General features: G+C 48.3%; 1 protein-coding gene across 2 annotated transcripts in view; it reads left to right on the top strand.

The window, feature by feature from the left end:
- The window catches only part of LOC144605328 (F-actin-monooxygenase mical1-like), a 92,963-nt gene that overhangs the window by 67,021 nt on the left and 5,209 nt on the right, over positions 1 to 20,733 (top strand). The window contains exons 23-26 of one of the 2 annotated variants that reach the window (XM_078420455.1): positions 1,535 to 2,789; positions 14,032 to 14,135; positions 16,062 to 16,166; positions 18,637 to 18,730. In XM_078420455.1, the coding sequence (XP_078276581.1) occupies positions 1,535 to 2,789; positions 14,032 to 14,135; positions 16,062 to 16,166; positions 18,637 to 18,730 (1,558 nt within the window). The remainder of the gene's footprint in view (positions 1 to 1,534; positions 2,790 to 14,031; positions 14,136 to 16,061; positions 16,167 to 18,636; positions 18,731 to 20,733) is intronic. The other variant, XM_078420456.1, reaches the window with a different exon arrangement.

Here is a 20,733-nt window from a genome sequence, read left to right as displayed (position 1 = left end):
CAGCGTGGAAGCACTCATACACCAGTTCTCTCTGACACACCTCCGGACAATTGCTGACTGCGCTCACGTGGAGAGCGACAATCTGAGCAAACTGTACGAATATTTTCTTTTTGTTTGGGCAACCTTCCTTCCTTTGCCTTTGTCTTCTCTCTCTGACTGAACCCATCCTGTTCCTCATTGCTGCGGTATTGAAATTGCCATTCCTCCTGTTCATTTGCTGTGAAAGTTTGCTTGCTGTAAGCTCATTCTCCCTGCTGAATCCTCAAGACTTCTTTTATCAACTCATTGACTTCTGGATCCTCTAAATCATCGATCGATCCATTTCTTTTTCCCCGCAGTCTCAGGTGTTCAACAACCTTCACTGAATCTCTCCATCTTCTTTACCATCACTTCTACTTAGTTTAGTTTAGAGACGGCGCGGAAACAGGCCCTTCGGCCCACCGAGTCCGCACCGACCTGCCATCCCCACACATTAACAATCCCCTACACGCACGAGGGACAATTTTACATTTATACCAAGCCGATTAACGTACAAACCTGTACATCTTTGGAGTTTGGGAGGAAACCAGAGCACCCGGAGAAAACCCACGCAGGTCAAGGGGAGAACGTACAAACTCCGCACATGCAAGCACCCGCAGTCAGGATGGAACCCGGGCCTCTGGCGCTGTAAGGCAGTAGCTCTACCGCTACACCACTGTGATGCCCCTCTACAGTGTATGGAACAGCAGATCTTATGCCTCACCTCTCCAATAAATACAGCTGGACTTCCACCACTATGGTGCAGAATCCTTTCAGTTCCAATGTTAGGAACATGAAGGATTTCAATGTGAGCAAAAGGGAAAATAGGAAGCAAGGCTTTCAGACACATTTCAGTGGTGAATCTGTGGAACTCATTGCCACAGATGGCAGTGGAGGCCAAACTCTTTGGGTATTTTAAAAGCAGAGATTGATAGATTTTTGATTAGTGAGGTTGTCAAAGGTTACGGGGAGAAGGCAGGAGAATGGGGTTGAGAGGGAAAGATAGATCAGCCATGATTGAATGGTGGAGTAGACTCGATGGGTTGAATGGCCTAATTCTGCTCCTGTGTCATATGGTCTTATGGTTGAGGACCACATCAGCATTCATGTTTTTAATATTAATTACTGATCCAGATTGCTTTCAGCAGATTATTGCTGGTCAAAGCCAGTTATCATATTGGCTCGGTCTTAATTAAACTGGCCTGAACGCTGTCTGATCGCGTTGCTTCTGCATTGCTGGTTCCCATGTTCCATGTGACTCAGTCCATGTTGCCTCCAAGCCTACATTGCCATTGTGTATTCCTCGTAGCCATGTATTACCAACGTGTACTGCCCGCACTCTGCACTCCCATTGTAGAGCCACCCCCTCACTTTGTATTAATCAGTCTGCACAACCCCCAAGTCTGGCTCTTGTCTTGATGTGACGTGGAGTGAATGGAAACGGCCCCGAAGACGGCACCCGTTTCTAACCGTTCCGTTTTTACGCTGTCTTTTCATTCTTCTCAAAAACGTGCAGGCTTCCGTTTCACAATCTGTGGCAGGCGGCCGGCGGAGGCCCAAACACGAGCCCGGTGGTGATCCCGGTCTTGCAGCGGGATCCGGAAGAGATTCTTCGGATTATAAAAATATCGCCGAAGCAGCCGAGGCGGAGTATGAGCGTCGCGCTGAAGAATGCCCCGCTCCGCCGGCATCAGACCTCACCGCGGCCAGCAGTGTCCCACCTTCCTCTGTGGATCTTCTGCCATCGCTTGATGGCAACGTCGGACCAGCTGGCCATGAAAGCAAACTTAACGCTGAGGGCGATGGCACCTTCGAGACTGGGCAGATGGCAACGTCCGAGAAGGTTATGGAAGCAAGGCTCGAGTCCCCTATACCTGAGCCTGTACCATCACATCCTGGTAAACCTTTGCACATGGACAATGCCAACGGGACACTAGGCACTGCCAGCTATGGGGGGGTTTCAACAAATGAACAGCGAAGCCTACATCAGACCTCAGGGCCAACAGCTTCTCCCAGGGTTAAAAACGTGAACATTAAAGTGATTGTGGAGGACACTGGGAGGGAAGCTGAGTGTGGCAGCCCTCCAGCGGGATTGTCTTCAGTCAACACTGAGCGTAAACCAGCCAGGGACCAGGAGAGAATCGATGGTCCGGTGCCAAGGAAGAAACTGTCCCTTTCGGCGGGCATCAGACGCAGACTAGCCAGACTGAGCGTCACCTCTGAATCTGATTCGGATGGTGAGGAGGGAGGCACATCGCACAGTACCGGGCCAGATGACAAAATATCCCTTGGGAACTCGGCGCCAGTTCCATCAATTTGCCTCGGTGCAGAATTCCCAGAGTCGGGTTGGGAGCAGGAGATCCCACCTGCGAACCCCTCACCTGCGAACCCCTCACCTGCGAACCCCTCACCTGCGAACCCCTCACCTGCGCCAAGGTCAGGAGACGTCAGGAGCGCTGACGACCAAGAGTGGAGTCAGGTTTATTGGGACTCGTCGGGTCCAGCGTTAAAGAATAAGTCGAGTCCAAACGCAGTTCGGCCATTGCATGAAAACCACCAATTGGACGTGGCAAAGAAATCAGTACAACGTGAAAAACCAAAGGAGACGGGCTCAGGCTCCCAAACATTGAAGTCCAAGCTTAATCCCTTTTCCAAAGTGTTTTCTCGCATATCAAAAAGAGAGAAGAAAAGTAAAGAACCTGCAAGTGTTGCTCATTTGCCAAACGCAGAGACACCAATATCCCAAGTATCCTCCGTTCCTGAAGAGGAAGGTAAGGATTCATCATCATCATCATATATACACAGCCGGAAACAGGCCTTTTCGGCCCTCCAAGTCCGTGCCGCCCAGTGATCCCCGCACACTAACACTATTAACACTATCCTCCTACACCCACTAGGGACAATTTTTACATTTTACCCAGCCAATTAACCTACATACCTGTACGTCTTTGGAGTGTGGGAGGAAACCGAAGATCTCGGAGAAAACCCACGCAGGTCACGGGGAGGACGTACAAACTCCGTACAGTGCAGCACCCGTAGTCAGGATCGAACCTGAGTCTCCGGCGCTGCATTCGCTGTAAAGCAGCAACTCTACCGCTGCGCCACCGTGCCGCCCTGTTGTGTTTGTTTTATTTTTCATCGTTTTCTAAGAATAAGGAGTCGTTAAAGAGAGCTGAATGGGCGGCCTGTTCTGGGGACTCATCATAGTAGTATCGATTATAGCTTCTTGAAGGACATGAAGGGCAGCACGGTAGAGCTCCCTCTTTACAGTGCTTACAACGCCAGATTGTCGGGTTCGATCCTGACTACAGGTGCTGTCTGTATGGAGTTTGTACGTTCTCCCCGTGACCACGCGAATTTGCGCCGAGATCTTTGTTTTCCCCTCACACGCCAAGGACGTACAGATAACACAGGTTAATTGGCTTGGTATAAATGTAAATTGTCCCGATGTGTAGAATTGTGTTAATGTGCGGGGATCGCTGGTCAGCGCGGAATCGGTGGGCCGAAGGGCCTGTTGCCATGCTGTATCTCTCAACTGAACGTTCATGGCTTAATGAAATATCCTTGGCTACATTAATTAGAATGGTTCATATGATAAGTAGAATAGTTTGTTGTTTTATTAGTGACCTTTTATGTTTTTTAAATTTATGTTTTCATATGTACGGGTGATTGCTGGTCGGCATGGACTCGATGGGCCGAAGGGCCTGTTTCCACACCGTATCCCTAAAACTAAAATTAAATGCCAATACTGTTGAGTCTATTGCCATTTAAAATAAGATTTACTTTATCTATGGTTAAGAAGAAAGATATGAAAAAAAAGCCTTGTTACCCATGTCCAGTTTGGAGATATATTTAAGATAGACACAAAAAGCTGGAGTAACTCAGCGGGACAGGCAGCATCTAGGGAGAGAAGGAATGGGTGACGTTTCGGGTCGAGACCCTTCGTCAGACTTATTTAGTTCACAGATGCAGCATGGAAGCAGGTCCTTTGTGACCATCACCGTGACCATTGATCACCCATTCCCATTAGCTTTATTTTATCCCGCTTTCACATCCACTCCTGACACATTAGGGACAATTTACAAAGGTCAGTTCACCTACAAAACCGCACAGCTTTGGGAAGTGGGAAGGAACTGGAGCACCCAGAGAACCCAACGTGGTCACTGGGAGATAGACACAAAATGCTGGAGTAACTCAGCGGGTCGGGCAGCATCATTGGAGAGAAGGAATGCGTGACCTTTTGGGTCAAGACCCTTCAGTCACCGAGAACACGCCAACTCCACACAGACGGCACCCCGAGGACCGGATCGAACCTGGGTCTTTGGCGCTGTGTGGCAGCAACTTTACCAGCTGCATAACAGCAAGAGATATCTAACCATGCTCTACATTCATTTTCTAACAAAATGTGTGGGAAGGAATTGCAGATTACACTGAAGCTTGATGCAAAATCCTGGAGTAACCCAACGGGTCAGGCAGCAGAAAAGAAATGGGTGATGTTTTGGGTCAAGTCCTTTCTTCAGACTGAGGTAGGGTCTGAAGAAGGGCCTTGACCCGAGATGTCACCAATTCCTTTTCTCCAGAGATGCTGCCTGACCCGCTGAGTTACTCCAGCATTTTGTGTCCATCTTCATTTTCTAACAAGCAATTTTCAGAAACCCCAGGATCTATCCAAGTAACATTGCCCTCCGCTGTGCAAGTGCAGTTGCCTTCAGTGCAGTTAACAGGGAGAACTTGTACAACCGACCTTCCTGATCCAGTGAAGAATGCCAGTGGCCAGAGTGTTATTCCTCAAAAGAACTGACCCACAGAGAGATGCATCTCCACAGTACATCTTCTCGCGCACACCAGAGGGTGCTGTACATCAGCGAGCTGGACCCCAATGTTGGCACAGTTGGCAAGCAAAGAGATGAAGGGGACACAGAGGACTTGGACTCAGAGATGCTGGACTTCAGAGTTTGTACATCAGGAAGATCAAGATCAAGAGTGCTTTATCGTCATACTAGACAAAGTGGACCCGTTGGGCCCAAACCTCTCCTGCATTGGTGCAGGACCCTGTCCTCCCCCCCCCCCCCCTCTCTCCTCAACCCCACACCCTCTCCTCTCTCGTCAACCCCACACCCTCCCCTCTCTCCTCAACCCCACACCCTCTCCTCTCTCGTCAACCCCACACCCTCCCCTCTCTCCTCAATCCCCCCTCCCCTCTCTCCTCAACCCCCCTCCCCTCTCTCCTCAACCCCACACCCTCCCCTCTCGCCTCAACCCCCCCTCCCCTCTCTCCTCAACCCCCCCCTCCCCTCTCTCCTCAACCCCCCCTCCCCTCTCTCCTCAACCCCACACCCTCCCTTCTCCCCCACTCCCCCCTCCGTCCTCCCCCTCCCCTCCTTTTAAACTTAAAAATGTGAATAACTTTAAAAATATAACCGATTTCAATAAAACTATTTGCATTATCACTAAAGTGACAATGGTGAGTAAGGTGGGCCTAAAATTGTCGCGCTATCGTGTACCGTTTTGGCTGAAGTTCAGTCACAAACAAGATAACAAACGAGAGTTTTAGTTTATAGATGTCCCAGAAATGTCTTACTTGCTGCAGCAGCATAACAGAAATATAAACATAGTACCCTGTAAACAATATAATAAATAAGAAAAAGACATACATAAATGCATACATACACACATACTTACATACACACATACACACACACACACACACACACACACACACACACATACACACACACATACATACATACACACATACATACATACATACATACATACATACATACATACATACATACATACATACATACATACATACATACAAACAAACAAACAAACAAACAAACAAACAAACAAACAAACAAACAAACAAACAAACAAACAAACAAACAAACAAACAAACAAACAAACAACACAACACAACAGTGCAAAAAGACAAAACCAATGTCCCCAAGTCTATGTAGTTCAGAGCTTATTTGGAGGTTGTAGTGTTTAATAGCCTGATGGCTGTAGGGAAGAAACTGTTTCTGAACCTGGACGTTACAGTTTTCAGGCTCCTGTACCTTCTTCCCGATGGCAGGGGTGAAATGAGTGTGTGGCCAGGGTGGTGTGGGTCTCTGATGATGCTGGCTGCCTTGTTGAGGCAGCGACTCCTGTAGATGCCTTCTGAATCTGAATCTGAATCCGAATGATCTTTATTGTCATTCAAAATGAATTGAACGAAAATCATTTGCCACAACAGTACAGAGTAAAAGACCCAAGACACACAATTTTAACACAAACATCCATCACAGTGACTCCTCCAGACACCCCCTCACTGTGATGGAAGGCAAGAAAATTTCTTCTCTCTTCCCCCATGCTTCTCCCATGGACAGATAGTTCGACTTCTGCCGAGGCGACCGAGGCTCCCGACTCGCGCGGCCCCCGCAAGGAGATGGAAGGTCCCGCGGCTGAGCCGCACCGGGCGATGGAAAGTCCCGCGGCCGACCCGCTCCGGGCGATGGAAAGTCCCACGGCCGAGCAGCGCCGGGCGATGAAATGTCCCACGGTCCTGCAAGCGGGTCGATCAAGCCCTCCGACGGGGTGGTCGAAGCCACCACGGCTGGAGCCGGTCGCCAGCCAGGGACCTGCGAGCTCCCGATGTTGCCGTCCACAGGGCCCGTGGCCGAGCCTCCGGAGGTAAAGCTGCAGCCGGCTCCGAGATGGCAAGTCCTGGCCCTGCGACTGGAGCCCTCAGGATCTATCCCAGCTGGAGGCCGCACACTCCGCGGTGTTAGGCCGCAGCGCCACGGAGATACGACTCGGAAAAGGGTCGCATCTCCGTCGAGGAAGAGATTAAAAAAAAAGAAAGGTTTCCCCCACCCCCACCACCCCCCACATATACACAGCTAAAAATAGACTACTACACACATCTAACACTAACACATAGACAAAAAAAGAAAAAAGACAAACAGACTGCTGGCGAGCCGCAGCCGCATGGCAACGCATCCACTGAATGGGCAGGTCAGTGCCCGTGATGGACCGGGCAGTGTTCACCACTTTTTGCAGATGCCACCTAACAAAATGCCCCTCGGAACATTTTGAAGACTATTATTTATAATTTACTCCTCGTTAACAGAATTGTCTTAAAGTTCAGTTATTAATCATTCAATGAATCATGCCCTTAAAACATTTAAATCAGAGAATCCATATATGTGGTGAATTTGATACATAACAGATCTTAAATAAGTTGGGTTCCAACACATTGAAATCTTATAACCTTTCTACACACCAACCTGTGTGTTTCTGAGTCATATGACATGTGTTACCATTTAATTCCACTTATATTCTCCCATCCTGCGGGCATAGATTCATAACTTCACAACTTTACAAATCCACGCCCTCCCAACGGATAAATAAAGAGGGCTTTCCGACTTGTTCTGTACCTGTGACTTCTGTTTCTAACCAGTGAAATATTCAATAAAGAATCTGTGCCTTTTCACTCATTTCCTGCATCTCAAAAGATGCTTGATGCCCTCTTCACCCTTCTGAAGAATTTGTTATCACATTATTAGCTCTCGTAAATGGTTGGACTAAAATATCCTTGAAGTAGGTTGACCTTATTATCTATACCGATCTCATTGCTGCAAGGTCAAATGTAATTCATTACTTTGGTGGTCAAGGTATCGAAACTGACGTGAGTTCTCACACAATAAACTACCTCTAATGGTTCAATGGTGCAATATTTGTCACGTGTGTAACTGTGCAGAGAAATCCTTTTTGCATAGTTTACCCATGCGGGCGCTGCCTTTTTTGGTGCCTTTAGTTTAGTTTAGAGAAACAGGCCCAGAGTCCGTCCGCACCAACCAACGATCACCACACACTAACGCTATCCTTCAATCCTGTACGTCTTTGGAGTGTGGGAAGAAACCAAAGATCTCTGAGAAAACCCAGGTCACGGGGAGAACGTGCAAACTCCGTACAGACAGCACCCGTGGTCATGATCGAACCCAGGTCTCTGGTGCTGTAAGGCAGTAGCTCTGCCACTGTGTCGCCCATTATTTGGCATAATAACATTGTCGACGTTATTGAAAGTCCAAAGTCCAGTCGGCCCGCGCCCGCTCGATGTACTGGAGCAGTTTCCGCGAGCTGACGTCCCTCTCTCCTCTCCTCCCCTCCCCTCTTCTCCCCTCTTCCCTCCCCTACTCGGGCTATCTTTGTGTCCCAGGGGTGTCTCCTGCAGCCAGCTTCTTATTAATAAAATGTGAAAAGGACAGTAAATTTAACATATGAAAATCAAAAAACTGAATATTGTATAAATCTGAAATTAAAAAACAGCAAATGTCAAACAGCTGCATCTGTGGGGAGAAACAGAATGAATGGTTTCAGTCAGATATTATCGTGTTATCAGATTGGGTCACTGAAGTTATCTGATCTTTATTGTTCCCCTCCTGTAACTTTTTTAAACATCTTGGACCACCAGTATCTCTTTTGCTATGTAGATCTCAACCTTTTCTCTTTAGTCAAGAGTGTTTTATTGTCCGATACGGAATAATCAAAGTCTTACTTGCAGCAACACCTATACACCAGATATGTGAACATAACAAACAATGAAAAAGTTCAGTGTGTACACGAACATGCACGCAAGCACATGCACACGCACACACACACGCGCACACACACACACGCGCACACACACACACACACACACACACACACACACACACAAACACATAAACACAAACACACATACACACACAAACACATACACACATGCACACACAAACACAGACATACACACACAAACACATACACACACACACATACACACACAAACACACACATACACACACAAACACATACACACACACACATACACACACACGTACGCACACACACACACACACACAAACACACATACACACACACACACACATACAAACACACGCACACATACACACACACGCACACACATAAACACAAACACACACATACACACACAAACACACACACAAATGCGTACACACACAGACACACACACACACATACACACACAGACACACACACACACACAGACACACACACAAACACACACACGCGTACGCACACACACACAGACACACACACACACACACACACACACACAAAAGAATAATAGTTTAAAGACAAAAACAATGTCCTCAGTTCAGAGCTTATTTGGAGGTTGCAGTGTTTAATAGCGTGGTGGCTGTAGGGAAGAAGCTGTTCCTGAACTTGGACGTTACAGTTTTCAGGTTCCTGTACCTTCTTCCCGATGGCAGGAGTGGAGCCAGGGTCTCTGATGATGCTGGCTGCCTTTTTGAGGCAGCGACCCCTGTAGATCCAGGTTGATCGTAGAGCTGGACACTGATGAGCTGTACACAGGCTGGCCTTGGAAACAAAGCACTACAGATGCTGCTTCATACCAATGTTAGACACAAAGTGCTGGAGTAACTCAATGGGTCAGGCAGCATCTCTGGAGAAAAAGGATGGGTGAAGTTTCGGGTCGGGACCCTTCTTCAGACAGCTTTCTCGGCCCCGAAACGTCACCCATCCTTTATCTCCGGAGATGCTGCCTAACCTGCTGAGTTAATCTAGCACTATGTGTCCACCTTGTACACAATGATTCAATGGTTATTGACAAGTATGCAGAGAAGAGTGAAATTCTGTTGTGCAACCCACAAATGCAGAGTTGCCATAGGTGTCTGTCTGTTGTTTGTGTAATGGAGTCTGTCATAGAATCTGTCATTTCCTTGGATAGTTATCTCCTGCTCGAAGGTTGCTGCGTGATAAGTTTGCCGCCTTCAATTTTAATCCATAAGATTTATTCCAATTCACTCGGTGTGGGCAGTTTATGCTCATCCATCTTCTCTCACGCTCTCTCTAAAGGGTTGCCTCTAACTGCGAGGTGGCACATTGAACAGGTATCCAACACGCTCCTACACTCTGCCCAAACTCGCACATGTGCACAGGCGGTACAGAGCATTTGTCCACCTGATCCCAGGGCAGAAACATAGAAGATAGTTGCAGGATGAGGCCATTTGGCCCTTCGAGCCAGCGCCGCCATTCATTGTGATCATGGCTGATCGTCCACAATCATCGCAACCATCATTCCCCAGTCCAACAATGCCTGAGAGCCACATTGCGCTCCGAGACCGGAGTCATGGAGTGATACAGCAGAGAAGGTCCATAAGTGGCAGTGGCAGAATTAGGCCATTCGGCCCATTGTGTCTACCCCGCCATTCAATCATTGCTCGATCTGTCTTTCCCTCTCAACCCCATTCTTCCCATAACCCCTGGCACCCTTCCGAGTCAAGAATCTGGCAATCTCCACCTTAAAGAAATCCACTGACTTGGCCCCCACAGCCGTCTGTGGCAATGAATTCCACAGATTCACCACCCTCTGACTAAAGAAATTCCTCCTCATCTTTCTAAAGGTACGTCCCTTTTATTCTGAGGCTGTGGCCTCTGGTCCTAGACTCTCCCACGAGTGGGAACACCCTCTCCACATCCACTCAATCCAGGCTTTCACTATTCAGTAATAAACAGGCCCTTCAGCCCTTTGAGTCCCTGCCAATGATAAAGCACATATTTTTATACTCATCCTACTCTGCCCCATTTTGTTCTTTCCATACACCTATAGATTCTCCACAGCTTGACCAATACACAAGGGACGATTGAGAGTGGGCAATTAACTTACCAATCCACGTTTCTTTTGATGAATTGGTTGCAAAATGCATCGTGGAAACGAGTCCTTTGGCCCACCGAGTCCACACCGAACATCAATCACGTTCATAGGTTTATGTTATCCCACTTTCGCATCCACTCCCTGCACATTAGGGGCAATTTACAGCGGCTAATTAATAAACAAAACCCGCACATCTTTGGAATGTGGGAGGGAACCGGAGCAGCCGGTGGAAACCCATGCAAACTGTACATCACCCGAGGTCAGGATCGAACCCGGGTCTCCAGCGCTGTGAGGCAGCAGCTCTACGTGCCGCGCACTTGAGGGAAAAGTGGGAGAAAAAAAAATGAGGCCTGGAGAAATCCAGGCATTCTCAAGGAGCATGTGCAAATTCCACACAGATTCGCTGTAGAGTTGCTGCCTCACAGCGCCAGAGCCCCGGGTTCGATCCTGACTACGGGTGCTGTCTGTCTTGTACGTTCTCCCCTTGACCCGCGTGGGTTTTCTCCGGGCGCTCCGGTTTCCTCCCACACTCCAAAGACGTACGGGTTTGTAGGTTAATTGGCTTTGGTAAAGATTGTAAATTGTTCCCTAGCGCGTGTGTAGGATGGTGCTAGTGTACCGCTGGGGATCGCTGGTCGGCTCGGACTCGGTGGGCCGAAGGGCCTGTTTCCGCCCTGTGTCTCTAAACTAAACTGAACTATCCATTGCAACAATAGTGTGAGGCAGAGAGACCACGCCTCTTATTGCAACTGAAAAGACGTGTCTGCTTTGCTCCAAGCATGTTCCCTGTTGGTTGAGTGAGCTTCGGAAGTCAGGCTTGATGCATTCCACATTCGTTTAGCCTTATGAGGGTTCGCGCTGAAATTTCATGAGGGGTGAATTCTAGAGAGAATAACCATTTGTATGAGGCTGTAAGTGTTCACTGGTCCAAGACCATAATGGCATGGCCCTGTGGTTAAATACTGGGTTAGTGATCAGTGGTTCCGTGGTACTCTATAATGCAGCTGCTCGGTGACATTCTCTTTGCAAGCATCACACTGGAGGCTCCGCCATTTCTGACGCCATTATTCTAAACTGAGTCGCTGCCTCACAGCGGCAGAGACCCGGGTTCGATCCTGACCACGGGTGCTGTCTGTGCGGAGTTTGTACGTTCTCCCCGTGACCTGCATGGGGTTCCTCCGGGCACTCCGGTTTCCTCCCACACAAAAGACGTACAGGTTTGCAGGTTAATTTCCTCGGTTATAATTGTAAATTGTCCCCAGTGTGTCGGGCACTGTAAGTGCAAGAGAATCGCTGGTCGGCGCGGACTTGGTGGGCCACAGGGCCTGTTTCCACACTATCTCCAAACTAAACTAAAACTTCAAATAACGGGCAGTTTCTGTCTTTATTTCATATTTCCAGCATCCAAAATGTTATTTTGTCTTGCCTGGTAACCATTCCGCTTTTCCCATTGACATCTCCTCTGGCCTGATGTTTTGTTACCTTATTTGTTTCACTTTCAATAGACAATAGATGCAGGAGGAGGCCATTCAGCCCTTTGAGCCAGCACCATCATTCAATGTGATCATGGCTGATCATTCCCAATCAGTACCCCGTTCCTGCCTTCTCCCCATACCCCCTTCTTTTGTCTCGTACCCAGGCCCATTTGTGTTTTATACTCTCCTCCTTTCCACCCTTTCTCACTTCCCTATGTTTTCCATTTGTCCCCCCTCCCAAACCCCCCCCCCCACCGTCTTTTTAATGCAGATACAGATTCTTGATTACTACAAGTGTCAGGTTGTGGGGAGAAGGCAGTAGAATGGGGGTAAGAGGGAAAGATAGATCAGCCATGATTGATTGAATGGTGGAGTAGACTTGACGGGCCGAATGGCCTAATTCTGCTGCTAGAACGTGGAATAATCAATGTGTAGGAAGGGACTGCAGATGCTGGTTTACACCGAAGATAGACATTTTCTGAATGGAAAAATTACCTTTGAATTCCAGCCGGCAGGGGTGATACTACTGATTTACCAAAGACGCAAGGAACTGCAGGTGCTGGAATCTTGCATAAAAGACAACGTGCTGGAGTAACTCAGGTGGTCAGGCAGCATCTGTGGAAGGAATGGAAAAGTGACGTTTTGATTCAAGACCCTCCTTCGGTCTGATTGTAGTCGGGAAGATTTACTAATTATACAGATTCAGAGGGCAAGATTCACTTCAACAAAGTGAACTGAAGAACGTGGTCTTAGTTAGATAACTGGCCTCTCACTGAGCAGAGGACACCCCTTTGTTGTACTTCCTTTGCTGCCACAAACCAGATTACCCTCATCTCAACTCTTACAGTCAAGATAGACACACAAAGCTGGAGTAACTCAGTGGGTCAGGCAGTTTTTTGGGGAGAAAAGGAACAGGCGATGTTTCTGGCTGGAACCTTTCTTCAGACTGAGAGAATAGAAAGACTGAGTGAAGGTGTAATCCGGCATCTGTAGTTCCTTCCGACACATCTTGTCTTCTCCACCTCGAAGGCTCCTCAGGGCATGCCTACTTTGAAGAGGTTCTCCGCTTCTCCCAAACAGGAGTTCTGCAACACCCTCTCTCACTTCCCTATGTTTTCCATTTATCCCCCACCCCCCCCCCCCACCCCCCCCCCAACTCCCCCCCGGGGTTGAGAGGGCGTGCAGCGTAGGTTTACTAGGTTAATTCCCGGAATGGCGGGACTGTCATATGTTGAAAGACTAGGCTTGTATACACTGGAATTTAGAAGGATGAGAGGAGATCTTATCGAAACGTATAAGATTATTAAGGGGTTGGACACGTTAGAGGCAGGAAACATGTTCCCAATGTTGGGGGAGTCCAGAACAAGGGGCCACAGTTTAAGAATAAGGGGTAGGCCATTTAGAACTGAGATGAGGAAAAACTTTTTCAGTCAGAGAGTTGTGAATCTGTGGAATTCTCTGCCTCAGAAGGCAGTGGAGGCCAATTCTCTGAATGCATTCAAGAGAGAGCTGGATAGAGCTCTTAAGGATAGCAGAGTCAGGGGGTATGGGGAGAAGGCAGGGATGGGGTACTGATTGAGAATGATCAGCCATGATCATATTGAATGGCGGTGCTGGCTCGAAGGGCCGAATGGCCTCCTCCTGCACCTATTGTCGATTGTCCATTGTCAAGACCCTTCTTCAGACTGAAGAAGGGTCTTGACCCGAAACGTCACCCATTCCTTCCCTCCAGAGGTGCTGCCTCACCCGCTGAGTTACTCCAGCATTTTGTGTCTACCTTCGATTTAAACCAGCACCTGCAGTTTTCTTTCCTACACACATGCTTACTGTGTGATTGTGTATTTCTTTACCCAGTGAAATCTTGCGACCTGAATGGTGACGAGGAATCGGATGAAGATGAGGAGGAGTCCTCAAGTGAAGATGAACTTGAGTGCTACGCTGAACCACTGCCCAAAATCGTGAGTACAAGTGACCCCTTATTTTAGTTTACTTTAGTTTAGAGATACAGCGAGGAAAGGAGGTGAGGAGGAACTTCTTTAGTCAGAGGGCAGTTAATCTGTGGAACTCATTGCCACAGAGGGCTGTGGAGGCCAAGCCAGTGGATATTTTGAAGGCAGAAATAGTCAAGTTCTTGTTTAGAACGGGTTATGGGGAGAAGGCGGGAAAATGGAATTAGGAGGCTGAGATCAGCCATGATTGAATGGCAGAGTGGACTCGATGGGCCAAATTCTACTCCTATAACTTGTGAACTGAAAGTGGGGGGGGGGGGGGGGGGGGGGGGGACTGGAGGTGAGAAAAGGAGTGTAGAGTTTGTGTGTACCTTTGTACCTTTGAGGGCGTGCAGCGTAGGTTCACTAGGTTAATTCCCGGAATGGCGGGACTGTCATACGTTGAAAGACTGGAGCGACTAGGTTTGTATACACTGGAACTTAGAAGGATGAGAGGGGATCTTATCGAAACGTATAAGATTATTAAGGGGTTGGACACGTTAGAGGCAGGAAACATGTTCCCAATGTTGGGGGAGTCCAGAACCAGGGGCCACAGTTTAAGAATACGGGGTAGGCCATTTAGAACTGAGATGAGGAAAAACTTTTTCAGTCAGAGAGTTGTGAATCTGTGGAATTCTCTGCCTCAGAGGACAGTGGAGGCCAATTCTCTGAATACATTCAAGAGAGAGCTAGATAGAGCTCTTAAGGATAGCGGAGTCAGGGGGTATGGGGAGAAAGCAGGAACGGGGTACTGATTGAGAATGATCAGCCATGATCACATTGAATGGCGGTGCTGGCTCGAAGGGCCGAATGGCCTCCTCCTGCACCTATTGTCTATTGTCTATTGTCTATTGTCTATTGTGTCTGCAGTTTATGTACAGTTGTGTCCAACATATGAATAGTTATCTCTAGTATATTGTGACCGATATATAAACTGTTTTGTACAACTCCCACGGAGTTGAGGGACAGTTTAATTTGGTTTATTATTGTCATGCGTGCCGGGGTTACAGTGAAAAGCATTTGTTTTCATGCTATCCAGCCAAAGGAAAGACTATGCATGATTACAATCAAGCTGTCCAGAGTGCACAGAGAAAGGATAAAGGGCTCAATGTTTAGTGCAAAGATATGACATGAAAGTCCGATTAAAGATGGAACCAAGGTCTCCAGCGAGGTATATATAACATAGTTATACCTAACCTGCACTGTAATAATAATAATAATAATACATTTTATTTATATAGCGCTTTTCATATACTCAAAGACGCTTTACAGAGATTTTGAGAACATAGGGAAATGAATAAATAGATAAATAAGTAAATAAATAAATGAACAGAGAAAGGAGACAGAAGGTGAGGTGACCTTCAGTGGTTGAAGGCAGTACTGAACAGGTGAGACTTCAGTGATGTTTTGAATGTGGTGAGTGTGGGGGAGTCTCTAACGGTTTGGGGTAGTGAGTTCCATAGGGTGCGAGCAGCGATGGAGAAAGCCCTGTCCCCCCAGGATCTGAGTTTAGTCCGGATGTGGGGGGATAGGAGATTGGCAGCGGCAGAGCGGAGGGTGCAGGTGGGAGTGTGCCTGTGGAGGAGGTCGGTCAGGTAGGATGGGGCGTATATTCACTGTATATGAATGATGTGGAGGAAGGAACTGCAGATGCTTGTTTTGAACCGAAGATAGACACAAAATGCTGGAGTAACTCAGCGGGATCGGCAGCATCTCTGGAGAGAAGGGAATGGGTGACGTTTCGGGTTGAGATGAGTTGACCACGAAACGTCACCCATTCCTTCTCTCCAGAGACGCTGCCTGTTACTGAGTTACTCCAGCATTTTGTGTCCATCTGTATTTGAATGATATCCAAACTCTAATGTCAAAAATGTGAAAATATTCTTCATGGCGCAGCAACTAAGCCCAGCGGAGGCAGCCGCAAAGCGAGAGACATGGCAACGGAGAACCATTGATCGTCGTGCGAAGCAGGGGGAAATGGCGAGGTTTATGAAAGCCCAGGTAACGTACACTACGCATTCAAGTCTTCATGTCCTCTTTTAATAACGGAACTGGGTAACCAAAAACTCATTTCATTATTTTTACGTTTCTAGATTTAGATTTTTTTTAGATTTAGAGATACAGCGCGGAAGCAGGCCCTTCGGCCCACCGAGTCCGTGCCGCCCAGCGATCCCCGCACACACTAACACTATCCTACACACACTAGGGACAATTTTTTACATTTACCCAGTCAATTAACCTACATACCTGCACGTCTTTGGAGTGTGGGAGGAAACTGAAGATCTCGGAGAAAACCCACGCAGGTCACGGGGAGAACGTACAAACTCCGTAGACAGCACCCGTAGTCAGGATCGAACCTGAGTCTCCGGCGCTGCATTTGCTGTAAGGCAGCAACTCTACCGCTGCGCCACCGTGCCGCCATGCCGTTTCATCTCATTGACCATCAAGGGAGCAATGGCATGAGGTACTGCATGGAAACGGGTCTTTCAGCCCACTGAATCCACGCTGACCAGCGATCACCCATTCACACTAGTTATGTGGTATCCCACTTTTCATCCACTCCTACACACCAGGGGCAATTTACAGAGGGCCAATTAACCGACAAACTCGCACATCTTTGCGATGTGGAAGGAAACCAGAGCACCTGGAGGAAACCCACGTGATCACAGAGAGATCATGTGATAGGAGCTGAATTAGGCCATTCGGCCCATCAAGTCCCTACTCCGCCGTTCAATCATGGCTGATCTATCTCTCACTCCGAACCCCATTCTCCCGCCTTCTCCCCATAACCTCTGACACCCGTACTAATCAAGAATCTATCTATCTCTGCCTTATCTATCTCCACTGACTTGGCCACCAGAGCCTTCTGTGGCAAAAATGTCCACAGATTCACCACCCCCTGATTAAAGAAATTCCTCCTCATCTCCTTCCTCAAAGAACGTCCTTTAAACCTGAGGCTACGACCTCTAGTCCTCGACTCTCCCACTGGTGGAAACATCCTCTCCACATCCTCTCCATCCAAGCCTTTCATTATTCTGAGGATGTGCAAACTCCACGCAGACAGCACCCGAGGTCAGTATTGAACCCGGGTCTCTGGCGCCGTGCCGCCACACGCGGCAGATTACATACCGCACTCGGTTCCCGTTGAGAAGGAAAGACGTTAGAGGCAGTGTTTTTTTTGCGTGTACGGGGAGTCGTTTGGGGAATAGACGCTTCTGTGTTAGAGAGTGAGGGGCAAGAACGGAGGGGGAAATTGAAAGCATATACCTACCTCCCTGTCCCACTCACCAGTGATGCAAGTGCGTCCGAGGAGTGGTTTACTTTTTCTAAATTAAAATGGTCGAACAGTCCCATCGTCTGAAAAAATGGGATTATATGGAACACAGAATATCACAACGTCTGTGCCAAACATGATGCCAAGTTACACTAATCCCCTCTGCCTGCAAGCGATCCATACCCCCCACTCCCTGCATTATCCGTCTGCCTATCTATTGTATCCGCATTCACCATCATCACCACAGCTTGTCCACCTCAGAGCAGAGAAGGTTGACGAAGGTTTAAACACTGTGCCTTTAAAGTCATGAGAGGAAGAGAGGAAGAGTAGATCAAAAGGGACCAGAGAGAGAGAGAGAGAGTCAGTGATGGCACGGCACAGATTTAAGAATGGGGAGGAAAGGAGAAATACTGTTAAACAGAGTTGTTATCTTATGGAATACATGTCAGAAGGGAGTTTTACTTTTTGGTTTCTGGAGATGCAGCATAGAAACAGAACCTTCTGGCCACCGAGTCCGCACCGAGCAGCGATTACCTGTACACTAGTTCTACCCTGCACACCATGGACAATTTACACTAGTTCTACCCTGCACACCATGGACAATTTACACTAGTTCTACCCTGCACACCATGGACAATTTACACTAGTTCTACCCTGCACACCATGGACAATTTACAGAGGCCAATTATTCTACAAACCTCCACGTCTTTGGAATGTGGGAGGAAACCGGAGCACCTGGAGAAAACTCTCTTGGTCACGATACAAACTCTGTATTGACAACCCCCGTAGTCAGGATGGAACCTGGGTGTCTGGCACTGTAAAGTAGCAACTCTACCGCTGCGCCACCGTGCTGCCCTCTGTACCTATATAGGCATATGAGCCAGTCGCAGGAAGGTGGTGCAGTGTATTTGGCGCCTGTTGGTTGGCGTGGGCGAGATGGGCTGAAGGACCTGTTTCCATGATCTACGACTCTAAGAGGTCTAATGGTAGATGGACATAATGGCACGTGGTCTTCGGGATCAATGAACATGGCTCCTTTTTGCTCAGCCCATTGTTGGGGATCTGCTTGAAGTTGGCGTCAGCCTCTGAGGGTCTTAGTTTGGGCCAGGGCAGGCAACTTTACACTCTGCAATAAATCTGCGCCTGGCAGTTTGGGTTGAATGAAACCTCTGTTCTCTCCATTATTCTTCCATGCAGATGATTCAGAGGCGGTTGGAAGAGATTGCACAGTTGTACCATGAGCTGGAGCAGAAAGGGATTCTGCTGGAGAAGGAATTACGCCGTGGCACAGGTCAGAGCCGCCAACTTTCCAAAGCCACTGAGTGGATTCGTGATCAGTGCGGGTGTCGGGGGCTGTGGTGAGAAGGCAGGAGAATGGGGTTGAGAGAGAAAAATAGATCAGCCATCATTGAACGGCGGAGTAGGCTCGATGGGCTGAATGGCCTACTTCGGCTCCTATGACTCCCCAAGTTTGGCTCTGCATTAAATTACTATGCTGATCTGAGTGTAATGTGGCTGCACAGTGGTGCAGCTGGTCGGGCTGCAGCCTCGCAGTCCCAGAGACCAGGGTTCGATCCTGACCTCAGGTGCTGTCAGGGTGGAGTCTGCATGTCGGCGTGGGTTTCCTCCAGATTCCTCCCACTTCCCAAAGGCGTGCAGGCTTGTAGGTTATGTAGGGGGGAAAAAACCTGCAGAAACCAGGAGGTAGACACAAAATGCTGGAGTAACTCAGCGGGACAGGCAGCATTTCCGGAGAGAAGGAATGGGTGACCCTTCTTCAGGTTTGTAGTTTAATCGGCCTCTGTAAATTGCCCCTGGTGTGTGGTGAGTGGATGTGAAAGTGGGACAACATGGAACCCGTGTGAATGGGTGATCGATGGTCGGCGTGGACTGGGTAGGCCCGGGTTCCATGCTCAATCAGTCAAGGTTACATTTCTTCTTTGGCACAGTCAAAATTCGGAAAAGTCCTACCTGAAGGGTCTGTGGGAATCCATTCACCACACAAACGGCTGCAGTTCGAGAAGATAGGTCAGCACCTCATATTTTGCTTACATCCATCCCCCCTGCCTCCTATATTTCCAACCAGCCTGACTGTCCTCCTGATTAAATTTTATCTCTGTGTTCCTCGTTGCCAGCTTCCCCTGGCTAACAATCATTCTTGATTCTCCATTTTCCTTGATCTCCGTCCCTTTCGTTTTCACACCTCACCCTTCCTTATCTCTGTGCCTCCATCTCCCCTGACTTTCAGTCTGAAGAAGGGTCTCGACCCGAAACGTCACCCATTCCTTCTCTCCTGAGATGCTGCCTGACCAGCTGAGTCACTCCACCATTTTGTATTCACCTTTCCAAAGAGTGGATAAAAACATCAGTGGCACCGACCGATGAGCCAAAACTAAGGGGGGAAAAGGGTCATTTGGGATTACGGATCGACGGTTCTGAATAATATGAACATTAATTTTTAAGCCGAATGTGGCTGAAATAAGGGAGAGTTGTTCTTTTGAGAGTCATGCAGAGCAACCTACCCTCCAGTAGAGGGATCCACTGTTCTGTAAAACAGCACGTCTTGCAGGAAAATGGCCATGCTCAACCCAACATGGCCTATATTAATGGTGCTGTACAGACATTAATGCCATCTATCCTTCTCCCAATGCATTTCTCCTCCGTACTCGACTTTAGAGATACAGCGCGGAAACAGGCCCTTCAGCCCACTGAGTACGCGCCGACCAATGCTATCCTACGCACTAGGCACAATTTGACAACTTCCCCGAAGCCAATCAACCCACAAACCTGTACGTCTTTGGAGTGTGGGAGGAAACCAGAGCACCCGGAGAAAACCCGTGTGGTCACAGGGAGAACGTACATGCTCCCGTATAGACAGGACGTACAGACAGCACCCGTAGTCAGGATCAAACCCGGGTCTCTGGCGCTGTAAGGCAGCAACTCTACCGCTGTGCCACCCTTGTGCCCGAGACTTGTGCTGAGAGTTATTACCAGAATAAAGACAAATATATGGATGATGTGAAGTCCGGTTGAATTTGGTCCTCCAGAGGGTTACCCTGCAACTTACCAAAGCACAGCAGCAGTAGAGTTGCTGCCTCACAGCGTCAGGGGCCCGGGTTCGATCCTGACCATGGGTGCTGTCTGTACGGAGTTTGTACGTTCTCCCCGTGACCTGCGTGGGTTTCCACCGGTGGCTCCGGTTTCCTCCCACACTCCAAAGACGAACAGGTTTGTAGGCTAATTGGCTCGGTAAAATAGTAAATTGTCCCGAGTGTGTGTAGGATAGCGTTAGTG

Source organism: Rhinoraja longicauda, chromosome 24 (genome assembly GCF_053455715.1).
Source record: "Rhinoraja longicauda isolate Sanriku21f chromosome 24, sRhiLon1.1, whole genome shotgun sequence".
Classification (NCBI taxonomy): Eukaryota; Metazoa; Chordata; class Chondrichthyes; order Rajiformes; family Arhynchobatidae; genus Rhinoraja; species Rhinoraja longicauda.
The sequence above is the reverse complement of the archived record's forward strand: the minus strand, read 5'-3'. Positions and strand labels throughout refer to the sequence as shown.